Here is a 22,300-nt window from a genome sequence, read left to right on the forward strand (position 1 = left end):
GGGGGGGGCATGCCAGGTAGGGACTGAGGGATGCTGGGAGAACCTAGAGGCCAGGTCTGCTTTGATATGTAAAATACACACCTCAGTCCCTTGTCCTTAGGATTCAATATCCCAGAAATGGACTCTATCTACTATTAAATAAGAAATACTTTGATACTGGGGACATTTCCCACCCCCTTCCTGAATGTATACCTTGCAAGTGTGGCTAGCGAGGTCTTAGCAGAAACTTCTGAGTCTGGCAGGCATGTGCTCTGTGACCCTAGACAAGCTAATCAACTTCTCTGTGCTTCAGGGATTGAGTGCATCTATCAAAAGAGGGGTAGCAATGAAGCCTATCTAATAGAATTGCTAAAACTGATGCCTAAAATTGGAGTACAAGCTCGCTTTCCACGGCACTGATGCTGTTGCTGGTAGGTTTGTGGTTGAGCTTCCTACTGGAAACATTAGTTCAGTGTTTACCGCTGTTGCCATTTGTAAATGCAAATCAATCCAGGTACTAGGTCAGGAGGGTCCCACTGGACCAGCCACTGGATTCAGAGGGTGGCTGTGGCACACACAGGGTGTCACTTTACACTTGGTCTTGCCCAGTCATTAAGGAGAGAGACCACTGAAGTCTAGAAGGTCAACAGGACCTGTTGGCAGATTAATGACCTCTGCGCCTGCATCTCTGCCTGCATCGCTGCGTAAGTGGCCCCAACTGTCCCTCCTGCTCTGGAAAATAGAGACCGCAGGTTCCCTTCCCGATCTCCCCTCAGCAATCCTCTTCCTTGGCCTCCCAAATGCTAGGCTACAGGTATACGTCACCATGCGTGACAAAAACTGGACTTTTTTTGTTTGTTTATTTGTTTTAATTGCATGTTGAACCAAGTCAGCAACGGAGAGATTGGCCCCCAGCCGTTTGATGCTAAAATCTGGATAATGTATTTCCAGCAGATTTGCTTCCGGGAACACCACCGAGCAGAGCGCATCATTTGCCAGTGATCCACAGTTAGGCCTGATGTACGCGGATCTGACCCACAGACAGCATTTGTTTCCAAGGAAGCAAAACTCTTCAAAGTTGGCTTTCCTAACTGCAGTTTTTATTTGTCTGGTGCCAGGGATTCGGGCCTGGTGTAAGCAAGAGAGAGCCCTGGCACGGAGCTGAGCCCCAGGCTCATGGCTTGGCTTGAGAAAAAAATCTCTCTTGCTTTCAGCGGATCATTCCAGGGAATACAGTGAACAAGCCACCCAAGCCAGCAGAGGCTCTGCTAGGGTGCTCTGTGCTGACCAAACAGGAAGGCTTCCTCACTGTGAAGCAAGAGCAGGCAGCCTGCAGCTCCTTCCTGCCCATGCTGGCCTGCGCTGGGGATTGGGAATTCCTTCCTTAAAGGAAGGACTTGAGGTTGAATGGTGTGAAATTCCTTCAGTTTTGCGACTTGCTATGGGCTAGGGGTGTAGCTCAGTTGGGAGGATGTTTGCCTAACCTATGCGAAGCCCTATTTTTAGCTCCCACTACCAAGTAAATGAGGCAAACTCTCAGGACTCTGGAGGCTGGAAGGTCAGTTGAAGGTCATTCTGGGCTACTCAAGTTTGAAGTATATGAGACTTTGCCTCATAAATAAATAAATAAATAAATAAATAAAATAAACCAAGGTAATCATGGTGGTAGTTACAATGAGCTGTGAAGTCATCACAACTCATTATGAATTTATAGTCAGATATGCATGACACTGCATCTCTTCCAGAGACAGTCATTTCCTGCCTTTCAAATCCAACGTTTTAAAAAAAAACCCTGTAGATCATCATGTTAAGTGTAGTGCAGCAGTGATGGATGGTAGAGCTCTGCAGAGTGATGGTTCGAGACCATAGCCGGGGGGGTGGGGGGGGGGCATCATTCCAAGCTGCAGTCATTGCTCAGTGAAATTAGAACCAGTTGCATGGCCGCCCTCTGACCTGACTTAGGTACCCACCCTTCTTACTGTGTTATGCAGCATTCTCCAGTGTTCGCTTAGGGAACTCAAGGGTGTACAGAGGTCTCTATCCTAGTCCTGGGGTTGTGGGTGCCCTGGTACCTCATCAGCGTGTGGCGCTCCGGCTAGCGCCCTGCGGCGGGCAGGGTTGTCGTACCTGCGCTTTGCCAGGCTTTTCTTGAGGTTTGTGGATTGTTTTCCCCATGCTCAGCTGACTCAGTGACATCCTAACGTTAAAGGAGGCACAGGCCAGAAGGACAGCTCAGTCAGGATGTGAGGTCAGTCTCTAGAATCAACTCAGAAAGCTGGGCAGGCTGGCGCATCCTTGTGTGCCCAGCAAAAGAAGAAACGGGGAGTGTCTGGGTCTCCCCGGCCAGCTAGTCATCAGTGAACTAGGTCTCAGTGAGAGAGAGAGAGTCTGTCTCAAAAGATAAGGAAATCTCTCCTAAGCAATGACAGCTGAGATGGCCCTCTGAGCTATACAGACACACACAGAGAAGACCACAGTGATTAGTCAGGTAGGCAGGCAGGCAGACAGACAGATGAAAGGTCCACAGATAAGAAACTCAGTCAGTTTTCTTTGATTTACTAAGTACAGGTGAAATATCCCTTTACCAAAGGCAGGTGACACCGTCCCTGTTGGGTGATGTGCATGACCCAAGGCTGGGTCACATTTTGGGCCAAGCAGATTTAGAAGGGTGTACACATTGGTCTCTGTCTCCACTGTGAAGCCTCTGCCCCTCATTCCCAGGTCCCCTGGTGCCCTCGTATTTAAATTTCCGGTGGCAAACAAGTGCCCATGACTTATTTAACTTACCCTGTTGTCTAGGCATTTTGCCATCTTATTTCAGACTGAAGAATACTTTCTTCTCTTTTTACACTTCCTAAGAGATCTTTTCTTTTCTTCTTTCTTTCTTTCTTTCTTTCTTTCTTTCTTTCTTTCTTTCTTTCTTTCTTTCTTTCTTTCTTTCTTTCTTTCTTTCTTTCTCTTCCTGTATTTGACTAAATTCCTCAAGCATAAGTTAAAAGTGTGTTTCCTCCTGTCTCCAGCAGGCCGACTTTCCCTTCCCTTCAGCCCTTAGGCAGTTAAACAGCCCAGGTGCCTGCTGGGCCTTTAACGTGCTTTCTTGTCAAACTTTCGCCATGGCTGGGGAGCAAGCTTGGAGCTTTACCGGAGTGAGTCAAGTCTTCACTGACCTACTTCCCTTGGCTGCACTGCAGTCAGAGATGGGCTCTTCTACAGCCCAGGCTGCTCCTGCCTTACATTCCTCGGGCTCAGTCTCCTGCTGTCAGGCAGTAGATACCCGGCCTTTTATTTGGAGTTATTTTACTTGGGTTTTGTATTGTTTGTCTTTGAGACAAGGTCACACTTGCCCACAACCCTTACTGGCCTGGAACTCTCTACGCAGAACAGACTTTGAACTTGTCCCATCCTCCTGCCTCAGTCTCCTGTAACTGTAAGAACAGGCCCCAGGCCCGTGAGCCGGGTGTGGTGGCGCACGCCTTTAATCCCAGCACTTGGGAGGCAGAGGCAGGCGGATTTCTGAGTTCGAGGCCAGCCTGGTCTACAAAGTGAGTTCCAGGACAGCCAAGGCTATACAGAGAAACCCTGTCTCGAAAAACCAAAAAAAAAAAAAGAACAGGCCCGTGCAGGACCAGCCAGTTCAGGCACCTCGTGTGACTCCTTGAAACACAGTTTCATTGGCTTTTGGAGGTTTCCCAGGTGTGCAGCCCTGGGCAAGGTCAGCACTTGGAACACAATTCTCCATCACAATGAGATTCTGCCTTTCTCTGTCCCACCTCACTCCTGCTGTGTGGCTCCACTCTCTGTTTCTCTCTGTTTCCCTCTTCTCCGAGATTCAGTTTGAATTGTTTCATAGAATGTGTGATCTTTTGTGATGGATTCTTTCACTTAGCACAGGAGTTCTCTAAGACCATGGGAAAACACAGAAACTTACATGACAGTTCATGACAGTAGCAAAATTACAGTTAGAATGGAGCAGTGAAATTCATTTTATGGGGGTCACCACAACATGAGGAACTGTGTTAGAGTTGACGCATTAGGACGTTCGAGAAGCACTGCCTTAGCATGAATGGTTTGTAACCTGTGTGGGCAGGCCATTCCTTTCTAGGCCGAATTATATTCCATCACAGAAGATAGACAGTCAGGCCTTTGTATCCATGAGCCCTGCTCTTGCAGAGGACCTAGGTTCAGTTACCTGCACCCACACTGGGTGACTTAACTGCCTGCAAGTACTGTAAGGCCCTGCCCCTAACTGACAAGAATACTGGCCGTTGACAGCTCCTGGTAAGGAGAGGCAACTCGATTCTAGTGTGTGGCCCCTGGTAGGTTGGTCATGTCATTAGATGTAGTAATGAAGTAAAATTAATAAACCTTAAAAAAAAAAAAAGAATGTGGACAGGGCCTGAGGCAGAATACTTAAGGTTGCCTACGTCATCTCCTCATCTGTGTTCAAGTAAATGCATTCCTCGTACCTGTGTGCACCCGCACAGTCATGAGCACACATGAAGTTGGACTATTCTGAAATGGCTTTAAAGGTGCACTCAGACTAAAACTTTGTGTACTCCATCCCTTAGTCTGTTAGTCTCTGCTGCTTCTCTCCATTACAGTGAGCCTTCCCTTCCTGGTTCAAGGTCACATCCTGCCTGGGTGCTCTTGCTTTTTACTCTCTGCTGTTTTTTTTTTTGTTGTTGTTGTTGTTGGGTTTTTTTTGTCTTTTAAAAAACAATCTTTTTCGTTCTCATTCATACACATGTATGAATCTAGGTTAAATCGCCGCCGCCTCCCTTCTCCTAGCTTGGTATCATATTTATTTATTTATTTATTGAAAAAGGGGTCCAGTTAGTGTTGTCTTTATGCATGTGGGCAGGGGTAGGAGCATCTAATGACATGACCAACCTACCAGGGGCCACATATTAGAAGAAAGTTCACTCTCCTTCTCAGGAGCTGTCAACTGCCAGTAGCTTGCCCGTGATGGGCAGGGCCTTTTGAGCCCCTGTGACACCTTTGTTGGGATGGTGACTAGCTTGAGCCTGGGCAAGCAGGCACAGCTACTGTGAGATCACAAGTGTCATAGCCAGGCCACTTCTCAGAAGAGGGCATGTCTCAGCACTCCTACCGCCTTGTTATTTGCTGAGCCTTGGAAGGTGATGTAGGTGGCCTACTGAGGGTTGAGAGCACCCAACAGTCTCTTATTCTCCACCATTCAACCAGTTGTGTGTCTATATAAACGCCCCTGACCAAGGCTGAGGGCAGCACCAATCATTAGGAACAGTTAGAAGGCAGTTTGACCACGTGAGCATTTTGCAAAGCAACTGTGGTAGCTCCACCCACCCGCCTCCCAGGACCCGGGTCCCAGCCTTGGACTCTGACATTCCTGCATCAGATAGGGATTCCTGCCTGAGGAACAGGCCTCAGAGCAGAAAGGGGTTAGTTACCCCCATAACTATAATGCCATTAGTGAGTCAGCAGGTACGCCTGCCTTGATGGCCAGGTCCCTTCCTGTCTTTCTCTGTGTATGTTAAATACAGTATAATATTAGACTTTATATGGTGTGTGTGTGTGTGTGTCTGGAGGCCAGAACCTAACTTCAGGTAACTTCTACTGCTTGTCAATTTTTTTTCCTTTAGATTATTCAATCTACCTTTGAAAGGGGCATATTTTTGGGTGGAGTTGGTTCCCTTCTACTGTGTGTCCCTGGGGTAAAATTCTGGTGCATACACCTTTACCTTCTGAGCCACTTCAGTGACTTACCAGATAATTTTTGAGTCAAGGCCTCCTACTGAACCTGGAGCTCTCTGTTGTTGTTTGTTTTGGGGGGAGAGAGGGGGGGTGGGGGTATTTCCAGTCAGGATTTCTCTGTGTATCCCTGGCTGTCATGGGACTCACTCTGTAGACCAGGGTGGCCTTGAACTCAGAATTCCACCTGCCTCTGCCTCCCAGCTGGGAGTCTGGCTGGAACTCTCTGTTTGGGTTAGGCTAGCTGGCCTAGTGAGTTCCTAAGATCTGCCTGTCTCTGCTGCCCAGCATTGGGGTCACAGAAGTACCACTGTGCCCAGCTTTCATTTAGATGCACCTTTACTCCACTGACTGTCTCTACAGCCCTGATCAGTAATGATTTTTGACACAGCTGACAGACAACTGCCAAACTTCAGAAAACTTGTGGACAAAAATGCAGTCCCCACTGTAGTGAATCTTCCACAAGTATGAATCACAAAAAAAAAAAAAAAATCTTGCACATAGTAGGTGTTTAATAACTATCCACAAAGCCATCTAGCTGGGGCTGTAATTGCCTGGGGTTAGAACTGTTCCTTCCAAAAATCCAGTCTATTTGTTCTCATAAAAACCTAGCTCTTAGAGCTCTGCAGGCTGTCTTTGTTGGGGTGCAGCCCCGCCTCGGAGAACTGGTAACCCTCGAGGACTAGCAAGCATTAGGCTGGCTTTGAAAAGCAAAATGCTCCTTGTCCAGCCTCCAGCTGTGACATCTTTGAAAGTTAAATTCACCAGAAAAGGAAGTTGCCACTGAAAACCGAAGCGCCAATGGAGAGCCAGGGTTGCCCCCTCGTGACCACCCGGAGGCGGGTTGCCCAGGGCGACAATCGGCCTATAGATCCCCCTTCCCCCGGTTAAATTACTGGGAAGGGGCAGGAACACAATGGCACTGGGAGGGCCGCAAAAAGCTACAGCTCCCAGCGTCCTTCACTCCCTTCCCGGAGCTGTATCTACTCCTAGAACCACACCACACTAATTAGCCCGGAGTGGAAGGAGTTGTCATGGTGACCGGGCACTTTTTAAAGCACAGGAATGGTGTTCATTATTGTTCCAAGTCTTTAGCTGTGGGGAAAAGGTCAGGGTGGCAGTTGTTTTCCCGTATGAAGTTTGGCCTGAGAGCCTAACAGAAGGTGGAATGTCCTTCGGAGACACAGGAAGATGGTGAGTGTTGATCGGGCGTGGAGGGGTGGCCCCCAGAGTCGTATATTTCAGAATGTTTTAATACCTTGGGTGCCAGGCTAAGGAATTATATGGAGGAAGGAAAAGGCGGCAGGGCCAGAATGTGGGTCAGGCACAGCCACAGCTGAAGGAGAGGAGTGTTAAGAATTCTCCCTCTGAACCTCACATCTTTAAGCCAGTTAAAAGTTTCCCTGCTTCCAACAGAGTGTAACCAAATTGAAACAGTCTGACACTTTCTTTGATATTCACTTTGTAAATAAACTCAGTGCTGTTCCTTGTAGATCATTACTGCTTAGATGTTATTTTCTAATCTATAAAGCCCAAAGTGCCACAGACAAATGCATTTAGAGCAGCCACTTACCATGCTTTAAGCCAGAGGTTAAAGTATGTCAGGGCTGATTTGGTTTTCATAGCCTTACTGCATAGACTAAAAATCCAAGCAAGCCACTGGCCGCTTGCCGTAAATTGCTGGCTAGAGTTGGATAGAATACAGCTAAGTAAAGACAACCTGACCACCGTGTTTGTGTAAGACATTCTTGGGAGAAGTCTGCCTGCCAGAGACAGCTGTTCATCTGTGTGTGTGTGTGTGTGTGTGTGTGTGTGTGTGTGTGTGTGTGTGTGTGTGTGTGTGTGTGTGTGTGTGTGTGTGTGTGTGTGTGTGTGTGAGAGAGAGAGAGAGAGAGAGAGAGAGAGAGAGAGAGCGCACACGCGCGCTCTGTCTTAATTTTAGTTTTTAAAACTGTAGAATACCCTAGCTTTAAACCTACTTTGGTGTTCATGGCTCATTGTGTGTTTTTTTTAAGGGTCAGGGAGTAAGCCACTGTGTTTTGTGGACTTTCCAACAGTATGGCTCCGTCGTCTTTCGGTCCTTTCATTAGACTTCTATAGAATAACAGCATGCAAGTTAATTAAGGGGACTAGGGGCCTGGAGTAGAAGAGCGATCGTCATCCAAAAAGCTGCAAGTGGGAAATGACCCACTCTGCTTTTCCCTACAAGAGGATGGTTCAGCAGCCGTGCCCCCTGGCAGCTGCAGAGCAGAGCTGGGAGCGCACAGAGGAGGCGTCTTGGCCCCACTCCTCCCTCAGGCCTGTGTGTCCTTGGGCTCGCTTCTGGTGGGACTCGCAATGAGTGGGGTATCAAGCTGGAACAAACTCGGAGTCGTCTTGTCTCTCTTATCCTCTGGCATTTCAACCCCCCCCCATTCCTCTGTGTGTGTGTGTGTGTGTGTGTGTGTGTGTGTGTGTGTAAGTCCATGTCATGTGTGCTTCTCAGTGAATACTGTTATTATTCAGCTGAGGAAACACCTCTATATCCTAAGTTTAATAAACAGCGGTGTGTGCATGACACTTTAGACTTTTGAAAAAAGTGATCACAGAGATGAGAGTGAACAGCAGCAGTGTCTTTGTGCCATGGACACTTTATGGCATGTTTGAAGGTGGACATTGATGGTTTAAGAATTGTTGGTACCTTTCAAGACACAATAATGGTATGGTGATTGCATTAAACCGTGATACATGCTGAAGTATCTACTGAGATTAAATTGGCAAAAGATATGAAGCAGTAAGCAGGCTGGTGGGCACAGCAATGTCGTTCCGGAGCCGGGGGACCAGTGACTTCACTTTGCAGACGTACATTTGTTTGCCAGTGTATATTTTGTGTAGGCTCTAAATTACTGTGTATGCACACGTGCTTCCTAGAAGCCTGGCAAGGGTGGCCTTATGGGTGCTGTGTCATCTAACTCTACCCAACCTCATGGTTTAGATGCCAGACCAGTTTGATCAGGCGGTCGTGCTCAACCAGCTGCGCTACTCAGGAATGCTGGAGACGGTGAGGATTCGGAAAGCAGGGTATGCGGTCAGAAGATCCTTTCAGGACTTTTACAAAAGGCAAGGAGGAGCTAAATGCCATTCTCTCTTCCCTCTGGCTTTTCCTCTTTTCTTTCTCTCATTCCTTCTCTCTCTCTCCCTCCCTCTCTCTCTCCCTCTCCCCTTCCCCCCCCCCCATATCCCCTCTTCCTCCCTTCTCTCTTCACAAGGGATGGGAGAGAACAAGTAGCAAAGATAATGCTGTGCCCCCTCTGCCACAGGTATAAAGTGCTGATGAGGAACTTGGCCCTGCCTGAGGACATCCGAGGGAAGTGCACTGTGCTCCTGCAGGTCTACGATGCTTCTAACAGCCAGTGGCAGCTGGGGAAGACCAAGGTACAGTGGCAGGGACAACCGCCACCACGCCTGCCCAGGGGACTGCAGATGCCCAAGGCTGTACCATTCCCAAATACTGCTGAGTGGTGGTTGTTAACATCCTAATGGTTCATGTGGAGAGTGTGTGTATGTAGCAGGCAGTCAAGTGTGGATCTACAAGCAACCCCCAGCACCTCAGGAGTGAAACTTCAAAGCCTGCCCACTCTCCTTTGGCTTCTGTATGTGTCTACCCCTGCTGCCACCGCAGGTATTGTGTGGGAGACCAGCAGACAGCCTGAAACCCTGTGGGTTGCCAAAACCTCAGCCAAGAACTATAAGACCCACATCTGGCAGTCCTGCTATAGCAGGGTCCTCTAACCCCTTACTCCAGGTGAGAGTTAGGTCAAATGCTTTGACTGAGAGAGTTCTCACATCTGCATCTGTGCAAAATTGAAAGATGCTAAAGCCAAGTCCTGCCAAGTCTTGCTGTCAGATGCAACTAAGTTGGCCAGCATGAGATCAAGGAGACCATTGACCAGAATGAGCCTGGAAGAACCTGTAGTTTATTCATTCCTGAACCTGGTGTATTTGTAACCATTGAACGAGTGAGCTTCTTTTCCACCTTCGAACTTGATTATTAGACTCTGTGTGTGTGTGTGTGTGTGTGGTGTGAATTGAACTCAGAATTTCATACATACTGTATGCTAAGCACTCAACTCTTACCACTAAATTACACTCTCAGATTCCTTAATTTCTTTCCCCTCTTTTTCTAAAAAGATTTATTTTGTTTTTAACTACGTGTCTGTGTGTGGGTATGTGCACATGAGTGCAGGTGGCCATGGAGGTCAGAAGAGGAGTGGGACCCCTGGGAACTGGGAGTTATGGGTAATCATGATTCACTTGATGTGGGTGCTAGGAATCAAATTTGGGTCCCCTGGAAGAACAGCAAGTGTTCCTAACCACTGAGCCGTCTCTCCGGAGCCCAGAGCCACCTTCTTGGTGTCAGTATGTATTTTTGTGCGAGTAAACCTTTGAAGCTAACATAGGTTGATGGTAATTGCTTAGCAGGCATGGAGAGAAGGCAGGTTCCCACAAGATACCAAAATTATGATACCTTCCGATATTCTTGGATTCATTCCTTCGCCTCTCCTCTTCCTATGCCAGTCTCTGTGTCTCTTTCCACTAAGACTCTTGTATAGGAGCATTGCTGGTGTGTGACCTAGTGAGCCCTGGCCACAATGGCAAGAGACTCTAGGAACCTTAATGGCGATCTGACACCTGTTGACTGTAACCATAACAGGAGGATGTGGCTTGACTCTCTGTGCTTTTGTGATTTTCTTGTCAGATGTCCTGATTGGATTTTAGAATCTAGTCTACGGCAGTTGGGCCTGTAAAATGCCCTGGATTGAAAAGCCTCATTGTGGGAGTTTATAACAGACTGCCAAGAGAAAGGAAACAGATGTTGCCCCAAAAGGCAGGCCCTGACTTTTTTTTTTCCTATTCTTTTCCTCTGACACTTGTCCCCTTCGTGGGCAGGTCTTCCTTCGAGAATCCTTGGAGCAGAAACTGGAAAAGAGGCGGGAAGAGGAGATTGACCGTGCAGCCATGGTGATCCGAGCTCACATCTTAGGCTACTTGGCCCGGTAAGAAGCACACCTGGGGAGGGGCATGAAGCTCTAGGAGGGCTGTGACCCCCAGTAGGGTGGTTTGTGGGAGTGCAGAGGTACCCAGGGTCAGATCTCTGTAAGTGACCCCAGCAGTCACCCTGTAAGCCTCACCTGGACAGACTGTCAGTCACTTCCTGCTTCTGCTGCACACTTAGCAGTCACACGGAGACTCACTGCTGCATGGGCTCCACCAAAGCCTTTGGGGTGCGGCTCTGTCCTGTAGTGTTGCTACCTGAGTGTGTGTCTTGTCTTAAACACTAGGGCTCACGAGGATTTCCGATTCTGGAGTTTTTCATATTGGAATCTCTTATCTGCCTGGCCTCTCCTGATTGGCAGTCAGCAATTCAAAAATATCCCAAGATCTGATTTTTTTTTTTTTTTTGAAACATTGAATTCTCCTACCCCAGTACTTGTTCTTGCATCCTATCTATATCCTACACATACGTTCTGCCTCCTGACTACATCCCTAGCCCAGGAATCTGAATGAAGATCTACTTCATTTTATATGTATGGGTGTTTTGCCTTGCATGTATATACTTCCTGTTACTCTGTGTGTGTGTGTGTGTGTGTGTGCGCGTGTGTGCACGAGCACGTGTGCAGATGCTTGCTAGCTGCTGTGTGGGTGCTAGGAATTGAACCCTGGTCCTCTGGAAGAGCACTCAGTGCCCTTAACTGCCGAGCCACTCCCTGTACACTCTGAACATTTGGAAGCATCATTGATCTCAGCATCCCAGAAATTGCAGATTTGAAGTTGGGGGACGAGGCATCCACAGCCTGTATCACTTTGTCTAGAGACCCATTCCCTAGCTGCTTACAAAAATGATACTGCATCTTTTATGGTTGCTTTGTAATAAAAAAAATCTCACTATGTAGCTAGGCCTGGCCAGCGTGGAACTCACAGTGTAGGTCAAGTTGGCCTCAAACTCAGAGCTCTCTGCCTGTGCCTCCCAGGTGCTGAGACTGAAGAAATGTGCTACCAACTCTGACTCGGGGTCATTTGGTCAGCTGTACTCTGCAGACCACGTGAAACGCTAGGCAGTCCATTCTCATGAAGCATGGGGCTGTCCTGCTGCCCCACGTGTTTTGCTTCCATGGCGTTTGTATGAACAGCAGAGCATATCAGGTCCTCTTTGGCTGCGTTTACCCAGCTTATGGCACACTGGGTAAACACTAAATTCATATTAGGGTCACTTTTTATTTAGCCAGGATAATGATTGCATTCTGACTTTCTTTTGTTTGGTGTTATTTTTTTGTTTTTTCTCCTGTTTTGTTTAGGCCCAAGTCTCCTCCTCTGACTGCCAGTCTCCATAAGAGATGGGGTCCAAGTCTGGGTCCTCTCCTTCTTTTGTCTCAATAGCCGTTGGGTCCTCTCGTTTTGTCTTATAGTCCTGGTGTGAGCTCATTTGACCGGCTCACAGCCTCAATGCCTCGGTGGCCGCTCTCTCTTGCAGAAAGCAATATAGAAAGGTCCTCTGTGGTGTGGTGACCATACAGAAGAATTACAGAGCTTTCCTCGCAAGGAAGAGATTTTTGCACCTGAAAAAGGCAGCCATCGTCTTCCAGAAGCAGCTCCGAGGACGGCTGGCACGCAGGGTTTACAGGCAGCTGTTGGCTGAGAAACGGGAGCTGGAGGAAAGGAAGAGGCGGGAGGAAGAGGAGAAGAGAGAGGAAGAGGAAAGGTATGTGCTCCGCCTGCTGAAACAGAACCGTTCACCTTCACCGGGAGGGTTACCCTTGTTGGCCCGTTAGGGATTCCCAGGGGACCCGGAGAGCTCTCCGCTGGCCCCGAAGCTTACAAATCTAAGCAGGCTGGCTGAACCTGCGTGCCTGTGAGCATGCGTACGTGCCTGCGTGCACGTGGAGGGCAGGGGTTGAGTCAGTCGCCTTATCGATCAGGGCCGGCTGACTGAGCCGCACGGTGCCACCTGCTCCTGCTCCTCCCGCGCTGGAATTCCAGGTGTGTGCCGCTGCAGTTCACACCGCGTGGATGCAGAGGGTCTGAACTCAGGGCTCCTGTTCATAAAGCCAGCTCCTTACAGACCGAGACCTCTCCCCAACCCCCTTCCTCCTTAACTGGCAAAGATCTTCTCCGGGCTGCGCACGCAGCTGGGCGATAGAGTGTCTGCCTGGGATAGACGAGCCCCCCAGCACCGCCTGAGGAGGAGAGCTGGTAAAGATTGGTGTCAGGGTTGTTGATTCTCACCAGCTGCTTTTTCCTGTTCTTAGAGAAAGAGAGCGAGCGCAAAGAGAAGCGGACCTCCTCCGTGCCCAGCAGGTGAGGAACGCAGGGATTTCTGGGGCTTACCTTCCTGCTTAGTCCTGGACATTGGGATTCAGAATGGAAACAAAGTAGTGGGAACGCAGGCTGAGGGGATGTTTCAGGGGCACTCTCTTACCCAGCACAGTGGTATGGAGTGTAGAGAAGGCCTTGAGCTTTCAGTGTGAATCGAAGTATGGCTTCTCTGTGGCAAAGCAACAACCATGTTAATGTCTTAGAGATGCCATCGCATTCTGTGCCATTTCCATGGGTGGCCACCTCACTTACACCATGGTCCTTCCTTGATATTTATTTCCTGGTGTCTGTCTCCCACTGTCCTCTTTTCATAAGGATGCCATTCAGATTGGATGCGGGCCCAGGTCATCGGGCCCCACCTCATTTTAACTCAGTCACCCAGCTAAAAGCCCTATGTCCAACCATAGTTGTTGTTCTGAGGCGCTGGGGTTAGGACTTCAGCCTGTCAGTTGGGTGGGGCCACAGTTCAGGGTGTAGAAAAAGAAGAAGGTGCTTGTTCTAAAACCCACCTTGCCCGGGGTCCAGGAGGCAGAGACAAGGAGGCAGCAAGAATTGGAAGCCTTGCTGAAGAGCCAGAGGGAAGCGGACCTGACCCGGGAGCTGGAAAAGCAAAGGGAAAACAAGCAGGTGGAGGAGATCCTCCGCCTGGAGAAGGAAATCGAGGATCTGCAGCGCATGAAGGAGCGGCAGGAGCTGTCGTTGACCGAGGCCTCCCTGCAGAAGCTGCAGCAGCTGCGGGACGAGGAGTTGCGCAGGCTGGAGGACGAGGCCTGCCGCGCCGCCCAGGAGTTCCTGGAGTCGCTCAACTTCGACGAGATCGACGAGTGCGTCCGCAACATCGAGCGCTCCCTGTCGGTAGGGAGCGAGATTTCGGGCGAAGAGCTCAGTGAGCTTGCGGAGAGCGCCAGCGGAGAGAAGCCGAACTTCAACTTCAGCCAGCCCTACCCCGCGGAGGAGGAGGTGGACGAGGGCTTCGAGGCGGATGACGACGCCTTCAAGGACTCGCCCAACCCCAGCGAGCATGGCCACTCCGACCAGCGAACGAGCGGCATCCGGACGAGCGACGACTCCTCTGAGGAGGACCCTTACATGAACTATACGGTGGTGCCCACCAGCCCCAGTGCTGACAGTACGGTGCTTCTTGCTGCATCCGTGCAGGACTCAGCTAGCCTGCACAACTCCTCCAGCGGGGAGTCCACCTACTGCATGCCGCAGAACAACGGGGACCTGCCCTCCCCCGACGGCGACTATGACTACGACCAGGACGATTACGAGGATGGCGCCATCACGTCAGGCAGCAGCGTGACTTTCTCCAACTCCTACGGAAGCCAGTGGTCCCCCGACTACAGATATTCCGTGGGAACCTACAACAGTTCCGGAGCGTACCGGTTCAGCTCAGAAGGGGCGCAGTCCTCCGTGAGTATCTGTATCTGCTGTCTGGTCCCTGTAGGAGAGTGGGGTGTGGGATGGGGTGGGAGGGCTCTCATTGACCTAGACCTCACCCAGGAGGCTATAGTGGGCTATGCTGGCCAGTGAGCCGGGAGATCCTCCTGCCTCTATTCCCTAGTGCTAGGGTTATAAGCAGGTCTAAACAATTCTAGCTGTTTTTACATAGACTTTGAGAATCCACTCAGGTAATGTAGGCACTTCACTAGCAGAGCCATCTGCCAAGCCATAAACTCCTGACAGGTTGGAGATAAGATTAGGCATATTCAGGATGGTGCGGTCATAGATAGGCCTATACTGGCATCTTAAAAAATGAGGCTCAGCATGGCCTTTCTGCAGACCCTAAGGAAGCTGGCCCACTCACTCTCCTGTATTGAAGAACTTTCCGTACAGTCCAAGCCACTCAATGTATTTCTTTTGATAAGGAGGGATCTGTATGGTTTAAACATGTTCTGTTCTTTTTTTTTTTTCTTACGTTTGTTTTTTTGTTTTTTGTTTTTTTCCTCTTATGTATTAAATCTTGTCTTTAGTTCCTCAGATTTGGCCAGTATTTTTGGCATAGCAACTTAAGAGTTTCTTTAACTCTTGTGTGGCTTGATTAAAATGAGACCCTTAAACATCCTTTTTAGCTTGGAGTCTCTGGATTAGAGTCCGCTTGTATCGTAGGCGTCAAGTTAGCTCACTGGCAGACCCTGTGTCCGAGTACTCTGTAATTCTGAAGTCCCTGGCAGCCACAGTAGCAGTGCCGTCCTGAGTCCGGAGCTCCTCCTCAGTTGTGTGGTGCTGTAGATGGTTAGCCCATGCTAACCCGCTCCCTGTCCTTTGCTCACCGCTGCCTCTCCTCCTCTGTCTCCTCCTCCAGTTTGAAGACAGCGAGGAGGACTTTGACTCCAGGTTTGATACGGATGACGAACTCTCCTACCGGCGAGACTCTGTGTATAGCTGCGTCACACTGCCCTATTTCCACAGCTTTCTGTACATGAAAGGTACAGCCTTCAGCTCTCTATAGCCCTGGGTGTGGGAGGGATACAGCCTTCAGCTCCCCACAGCCTGGTGTGGGGGAAAAGCTATGAAAAGTCCCCTCACTGGGTGGCATGCCATTTAGCTGAATGGAGAACATTGGTAGATGCAGTGTGGCTGTTACTGCCCTGACAAATGTAACTTGACTCCCTTGCTAGGGGGTAGGAGATAGGTAGGGTGAAGAGTTTGTAAATATGCAGCATCCATTTTTGGTCACACTCTTCACCTGGCATCTCTTTCTCAATCACATATACATACATGCAAGCAAATGTGAATTCAGTCACTGCCGGAAGTCACTGGGACCCATTCTAATAAACCCCCATACCCTCCAACAAACACACACGCACACGCACACAAACACACGCACACACAACCTCAAAAAATATGCTGAATCCCATGGAGACTACCCACCATACCTACTTTTTGATAAGATTTTTCAGCATTGATTCTCGTTGCTGTTCAACATCAAACATGCTGCACTTAAATACTGAACATTAAAAGCCTCCAGGCACCTGTCGTTTAGGAATCGATTGCATTACAGACTCCTGCTTGTGCTTAGGTGTTTTGGTGCTGGAGCCCCTGTCTGGGTCCAGCATAATGAGAAGCTGTAACCAACACCAGGATTCGCTGGCAGATTCACATAGATGGACAGAGTGGGAACCCGAGTGTTTCTCAGAGGTCCAGGGCGTGGAGACAAGGCAGGATAACAGAAACAAGGTGCCCTCCTTGTATCTGCAGTTTTATAGGGAGCTGTAGAAATAGATTGTGTTCTCTGTGTACTGTTTTATAGTGATTTCTGAGTGAGGGCAGTAGGAGGCCTCTCCTGCGTCTGTGGGGAGTCTTGGCCTAACAAGGTCAGGCCATCCTAGAAAAGGTAACCCTGTATGCATTCTCCCATGTTATCTCAGTTAGAAGACATTATCTGCCCAGTGTGGTGGCATGTGCCTATTGTCCTAGTCCCTCAGAAGCTGAAGGAGGGCAGGCCTGTGGGCAGCCTGCGCATCTTGATGATCAAGACCTTAGCTCCAAATAAAGTTAAGAAATGGACTGAGGTGTGGTGGGCAGAATAGGTTAGGTGGCCTAGAAGGCCGTGGTCCTTGGTTTGCCCCTCAGTCCCACACGACAAGCAGGGAGGGAGGCAGGCAGCTAGCTCTGCTTCCACCAGCATCTTCTCAGTTTTGCAGTCTGACCACGTCACTCTGCACTCCTGATCGCTTGTTATAGTCTCAGCCTCTTGCCTTGCATCCGTAATCCATGTTCAGATGTCTTCCTATGAGAAGATGTGTTTGCCCAAAACACAGGCTATCCTCCTACCCTGGAAATGAGACCTTGCCACCAATGCTAGCACCCCTGACGGTGCTTATTCCTGCGTCTGTCCTATAAGGGAGGAATGGCACGACCTTTGACACTGTCAGTCCACTGCTCTGGGGCACTTGGAGGAGACCGTGGGACTGGGGCTTGCTCATGCCCCAAGTCATTCCTGGGTAGATTGTCAATCACTGACTACTGCCATGTAGGCTGCTTAAGGAGACTTCTCAGATAACTGAGGAGGAGCCATTTTGTCTGTCAGGTAGAACAACATTCTTGGATGATACAGCCGGGCCGGATCATCTTATGCACACCAAGCAGAAACCCCAAGCCCCTCCTCCACCGAGCAAGGGTCTGTTGAGTGCGTGTCGGCTGAGGCAAGGCTCAAAATGGCCTGTGGATTTTGTGGCTTGGCTTGATTGATTTTGTAACCCTTTCTCTGCCCTTTCTTGGGGGTGGGGGAAACAGGTGGCTTAATGAACTCCTGGAAGCGCCGCTGGTGTGTCCTGAAGGACGAGACCTTCCTGTGGTTCCGCTCCAAGCAGGAAGCCCTCAAGCAAGGCTGGCTGCACAAGAAAGGCGGCGGCTCCTCCACACTGTCCCGGAGGAACTGGAAGAAGCGCTGGTTTGTCCTTCGCCAGTCCAAGCTGATGTACTTTGAAAACGACAGCGAGGAGAAGCTCAAGGGCACCGTGGAAGTCCGCACGGCCAAGTATGTTCCTGCAGCTCGGCTTATTGAATAAGCTGATGCATGCACGTGTGTGTGTGTGTGTGTGTGTGTGTGTGTGTGTGTGTGTGTGTGTATATGGGAGCTGACATCAATGTAGAGTACCGTTCCTCAGAAGCCGCCTTTTAGAGACAGTCTGTCCCTGGGGCTTGGGACTTGCCAAATAGGTTAGGCTGCCTGGCCAGCATGCCCTACAAAATCCTCCCCCGTCTGTCTCCCCAGTGCTGGGCTTGCTGATTGTGCCAACACACTAGGCTGGCTTTTATTTTCCCTTACCAACTTAGCAAGGAAGAGGAGACGCTATTCAAAAGCAAATTGATGGTACAGACAAGAACAGACACAGAAATTCCCTGTAGGTACAGCAGGCCACCTGGGGGAGTCTTTCTAAAAGGAGCAATAGGCTATACTTAGGGGTGTAATATGGGCGGTTCTCTATTTTGATGGACAGATTGTAGTTATGTAACCTTTGCTGTATATGTCCCTTCCCATAACGCATTGGCTTTTAATTACATGTAGGCATAAGGTGTTAAATGGGGTGACTTGCTAAGTGTTCGCTTACAGGGAACATGGACTCAAAATAATTTCAGGCCCAGTGGGCTCCTTTCAGTCCCTTCTCCCTGGCTATAACTGGAGTATGTTGGACCAGAGACTGTTCACATTTGATGGTAGATAAGAGGTGGAGAAATGTATTCCAGTGTTTAGAGTAGGTATGCGTGTGACCCATGGCTGGCAGGAGTGTCCTGCGTTAGCAAGAGGTTGCTAGAGGCATTGTAAGGAGAGGGGTATGTGTGGCTAGTATGCGCCGTTGAGGCCCCAACGCAAGTGCATTAGCACAGTTGGGTTTGGTCTACACGCCTCTTCCCATCACACCCAGATGTTTAAAGTAGGCTCTGAGCCTAGGTCCGAGAGCAGCTTGCATAGCAGTCACTTAACTGTCTCACTAGCCCGTGAGTTCTTGGCGGCAGGAGACTGGTAGAGATACTCAGACAGTCTTGACAGTTCGCTTTACTAGGTTGAATTGTGAAAGAACTGGAAAGCAAGCCTCAGTCTTGGAATAATTCACTTTATTTACTTACTTATGCATTTATTTATATGCGGTTGTGATTGCATGCAGATGTTGCTTCTCACACGGTAGACAGGCCCCTGAACATACACCCACTGGAAACGTGATGCTGCGTCCGCAGAGGAAGTTGTCTTGAACAAAGCCAGGTATAATGCACACCTCTGAACTCAGCTCCTCCGGAAGGCTGAGGTAGAAAAAGTAACTTTGAGGCAAGCCTGGGCTACTAGAGAGTGGGTCGGCCTGACCTATATGGTGAGAGCCTATCTCAACAAACTGGGAAAAGTGAAGGCAGACGTGACTGGTGGAGAGCCCTCATGTGGAGCGGCCGGCCCCTTCTAGTTCTTCCTCGCTCTGGCTGCCATACAGCAGCTGAATGGGCAGCTGATTGACAGGCGTGTTTGAAGATGAATCACTAGCTTCTAGCTGTGATGTGTGTACTAACCCCTCGCCTGCGATTCCCCCACACTGGAAGAACAGAGCTGCTGTTTGAATTCTGCACAACCACTCCAGCCCTTCTAGAAGCAAGGCTCTGAACTGTCAAGGGACCACTGTTTTTGTTAAATTTTAATGTTTTTAGAAATTAGCTGGGGCAGGGATCAGCCATTTTTCCCAGTTAGCTAGGTACTGGGCATAAAAATCTGATTGTTTAAGAATAACCTGTACCCCACGCTACTGAGAACCAGGAAACCACAAATATTTGGAAAGTGGCAAAATGAGCTTTGAGAGATGAAATTAGCCCCAGGAGTCACCCACCAGCCTTAACAATGGAAGATTGTTCTCCATGAGCGAGTGTCAGCAACTTAGGAAAATTCCTCATGGGAATGTGGAAAGGAAAAGGAGGCAAGACAAGGCGTTTGTATATTTGATTTTCGAACCAATAACAAGGAACGAACAACAGACTTTGGGGTCTTTCCAGGCTGTCCTATGGGGATTCATTAGGAGCAAGATTAGATTTGAGGGAGTTTGGGTCTGCAAAGTTCAAGCACGGCTCCTGAATACACTGATACAGGCTTGTCCCTGGCTGTTGCTGACACAGCGTGGGACAGCAGCGGGTATTACTGGTGACCTAGATATGGCAGCGTATAGGAGAGAATGCTCGGGTCACATACAGATGTGAGGAACTGCAGCAGCTGCTGGTAGTGTCTGAGGCGAGTCCTAGAGCCTCAGACACCAAGGGACAGCATCGTGTCCTGTTTTCTTTGCCACCCACACCCCTCCTTAGTCAGGGTTTCTATTGTTGCAACAGAGCACCATGACCAAAAAACCATGTGGGGGGCTGGAGAGATGGCTCAGCCATTAAGAGCACTGACTGCTCTTCCAAAGGTCCTGAGTTCAAATCCCAGCAACCACATGGTGGCTCACAACCATCTGTAATGAGATCTGACGCTCTGTTCTGTGGTTTCTAAAGACAGCTACAGTGTACTTACATATAATAATAAATAAATCTTTAAAAAACAAAACAAAACAAAAACAAAAAAACAAGTGGGGAGGAAGGGTTTATTTGGCTTATATTTCCAGATCATAGTCCTTCACTGGAGGAAGTCAGGACAGGAACTCAGACAGGGCAGGAACCTGGAGTCGAGAGCCGATGCAGAGGCCATGGAGGGCTGCTGCTTACAAACTTGTTCAGCCTGCCTTTTTATAGAACCCAGGACCCCCAGCCCAGGGATGGAACCACCCACCATGGGCTGGGTCTTCCCCCATTGATCACTGATTGGGAAAACGCCTTACAGCTGGATCTCATGGAGGCGTTTCCTCAACAGAGGCTCCTTCCTCGGTGATGACTCTAGCTTGTGCCAGCTTGACACACAAAACCATTCAGTGCACACAAGAATAGGGGAAAACAAAATTCATGTCCTTACCTTGCTTCAGTGACTCTCCACCCATGCAGGGTCGCTGGCGTCATCTCTTGTAAATATGTTAGTATGCTTTTAGGGACTCTTTGGGGAACACAATCCATTCGCACCAGATTGAGAGTGCCACCTCCTACCATAGATTCCTGCCATGTTTCCCACAGTTGCCTCATCAGCCCAGCGAAGTCTGCTCTCTTGGTTTTCTTGCTTTTGTAGACTCCTTCTTTTAATCCAAATCCAGTAAGGCCTGTGCCCAACCTTTTGACACTGCAGCACAACACTGTCATAAGGTGCACGCTCAAAAGCTGTACAATAATATGAGAAAAGGAAAACCAACAAAACAAAACAAACAAAAAACTCCACAAAACCGCACAGTACGTCTGGCCCACATTCCCAGCCATCCTGGGCCGTGGGACCCTTTCTGTGGGTTGGACATGTCTGGTTGACTTAAGATCGCACGTCTTCTGGCTTATAGAGTCCCATCACCTCTGTCCTGTCTTTCATGTGCAGCTGGAGTCAGAGATTCTTCCCCCAGGTTTCTAGGCTTCCCTGGTTACACTCGCCGAGCCTGTTCTTCCTCTTCCCAGTGTCTCAGTGATTAGTCCTTGTTCCTCCAGAGTGATCAAGTGAAGTCCTTTTTCTCCCTAAGAGTGTAACACTGTTTCATAATTGATGGCTTCTACTTGAATGTTTGGCTTGTTAAGTAAATATAAGAATTCTTTAAGGGTCACAAGAAGTTTGCTACGGTCATCTCTAGAGTATTGTTTCCTGCGCTGTGTGTCTTTCCCTCATCTCCACCCCCACCTCAGGAGTGCCCAGATCTATAAGTAGATACCTAGGCTCTGCAAAATGGCATGGTGTTTGTGTACAACCTACTCCTTCCCCTATATGATAAATTACCTGTCGATTCCTCATAATACCCAGTACAAAGTGAATGTCATAAATATTTATATTAAGGGAATTTTGATAAAACTTACACGTGTTCAGTTTAGGAGTAATTCTTTCTGCTGAGTACTTGGAGTCTGCTGTTGTTGGACTCTCCTATTGTCTAAAGTGTCTCTATAAAGAAAACATTTCCTAATGGTTACTGCCCGTGGTTACCCTGAGGTGCTCTTTGTATAGCACAGTCAAGCTCAATGCTTGCCTTTCCCTTTGCCCTCTGGTTCCAGGAAATCAGTGGGACCCTTTGCATCCTCGGGCACTGACCACTTCATTGTTTTTGTTTTCCCGTGTATCTTCCTGCACATGTGGGCTTAACAGGGTGGGTGGGTTCCAGGCACTGCAGCTCTGCGGGATTCCCACAGTAGCCCCACATCTGGACCGGCAGAATTCAACAGGCCCACGTAATCCTCAATCTGTTTCCTGTCCGTCCAGTCATCTCTGAGAGCTTGTTTCCTAACATGACGGACCAGGCGCCCTCTGCTCTCTTTAGATCGAGGCTCTCTCAACAGAAGGCCTTGGCTTTCTTATTTCTTAGTCACCATTTGGGGGAAGTCTTGAACTGGAGCCCAGCTACACTGGAGCCCCATCAACAGCACCACCCTCTTCGCTTCAGAGAAGCGGATTCGCTCCTTGGGCCCTGCCTGTGTTTCTGAGCATTTCCGGGATTTTGAGGTTCGGAGCTGAAGCCTCCTTTACATACGTGGAGGGAGGGTCTGAATCCTTGAGAGGGAAAGAGCCAGTATCCCTGCGGGTCGTTCTTCTGCATAGGAGCGTCTGTGCTGGTTGGCTTTTAGCAACTTGACCCAAGCCAGGGTCATTTGGGAGGAGGAGACTTCAGCCGAGACAGTGCCTTGGTTGGATTGGCTAGCAGGCCCCTCC

The 22,300-nt window shown here is 49.1% G+C and overlaps 1 protein-coding gene across 4 annotated transcripts in view; it reads left to right on the top strand.

Annotated features, from left to right (window-relative positions):
• The window catches only part of Myo10 (myosin X), a 193,209-nt gene that overhangs the window by 147,060 nt on the left and 23,849 nt on the right, over positions 1-22,300 (top strand). For 3 of the 4 annotated variants that reach the window (XM_021208651.2, XM_029544108.1, XM_029544109.1), the window contains 8 exons: positions 8,684-8,808; positions 9,009-9,123; positions 10,639-10,745; positions 12,221-12,448; positions 12,996-13,044; positions 13,588-14,478; positions 15,371-15,494; positions 17,305-17,548. In XM_021208651.2, the coding sequence (XP_021064310.1) occupies positions 8,684-8,808; positions 9,009-9,123; positions 10,639-10,745; positions 12,221-12,448; positions 12,996-13,044; positions 13,588-14,478; positions 15,371-15,494; positions 17,305-17,548 (1,883 nt within the window). Of the gene's footprint in view, positions 1-6,600; positions 6,904-8,683; positions 8,809-9,008; positions 9,124-10,638; positions 10,746-12,220; positions 12,449-12,995; positions 13,045-13,587; positions 14,479-15,370; positions 15,495-17,304; positions 17,549-22,300 lie in introns of those variants that run through there. The other variant, XM_029544106.1, reaches the window with a different exon arrangement.

The sequence above is a fragment of the Mus pahari genome, chromosome 11 (assembly GCF_900095145.1).
Source record: "Mus pahari chromosome 11, PAHARI_EIJ_v1.1, whole genome shotgun sequence".
Lineage (NCBI taxonomy): Eukaryota > Metazoa > Chordata > Mammalia > Rodentia > Muridae > Mus > Mus pahari.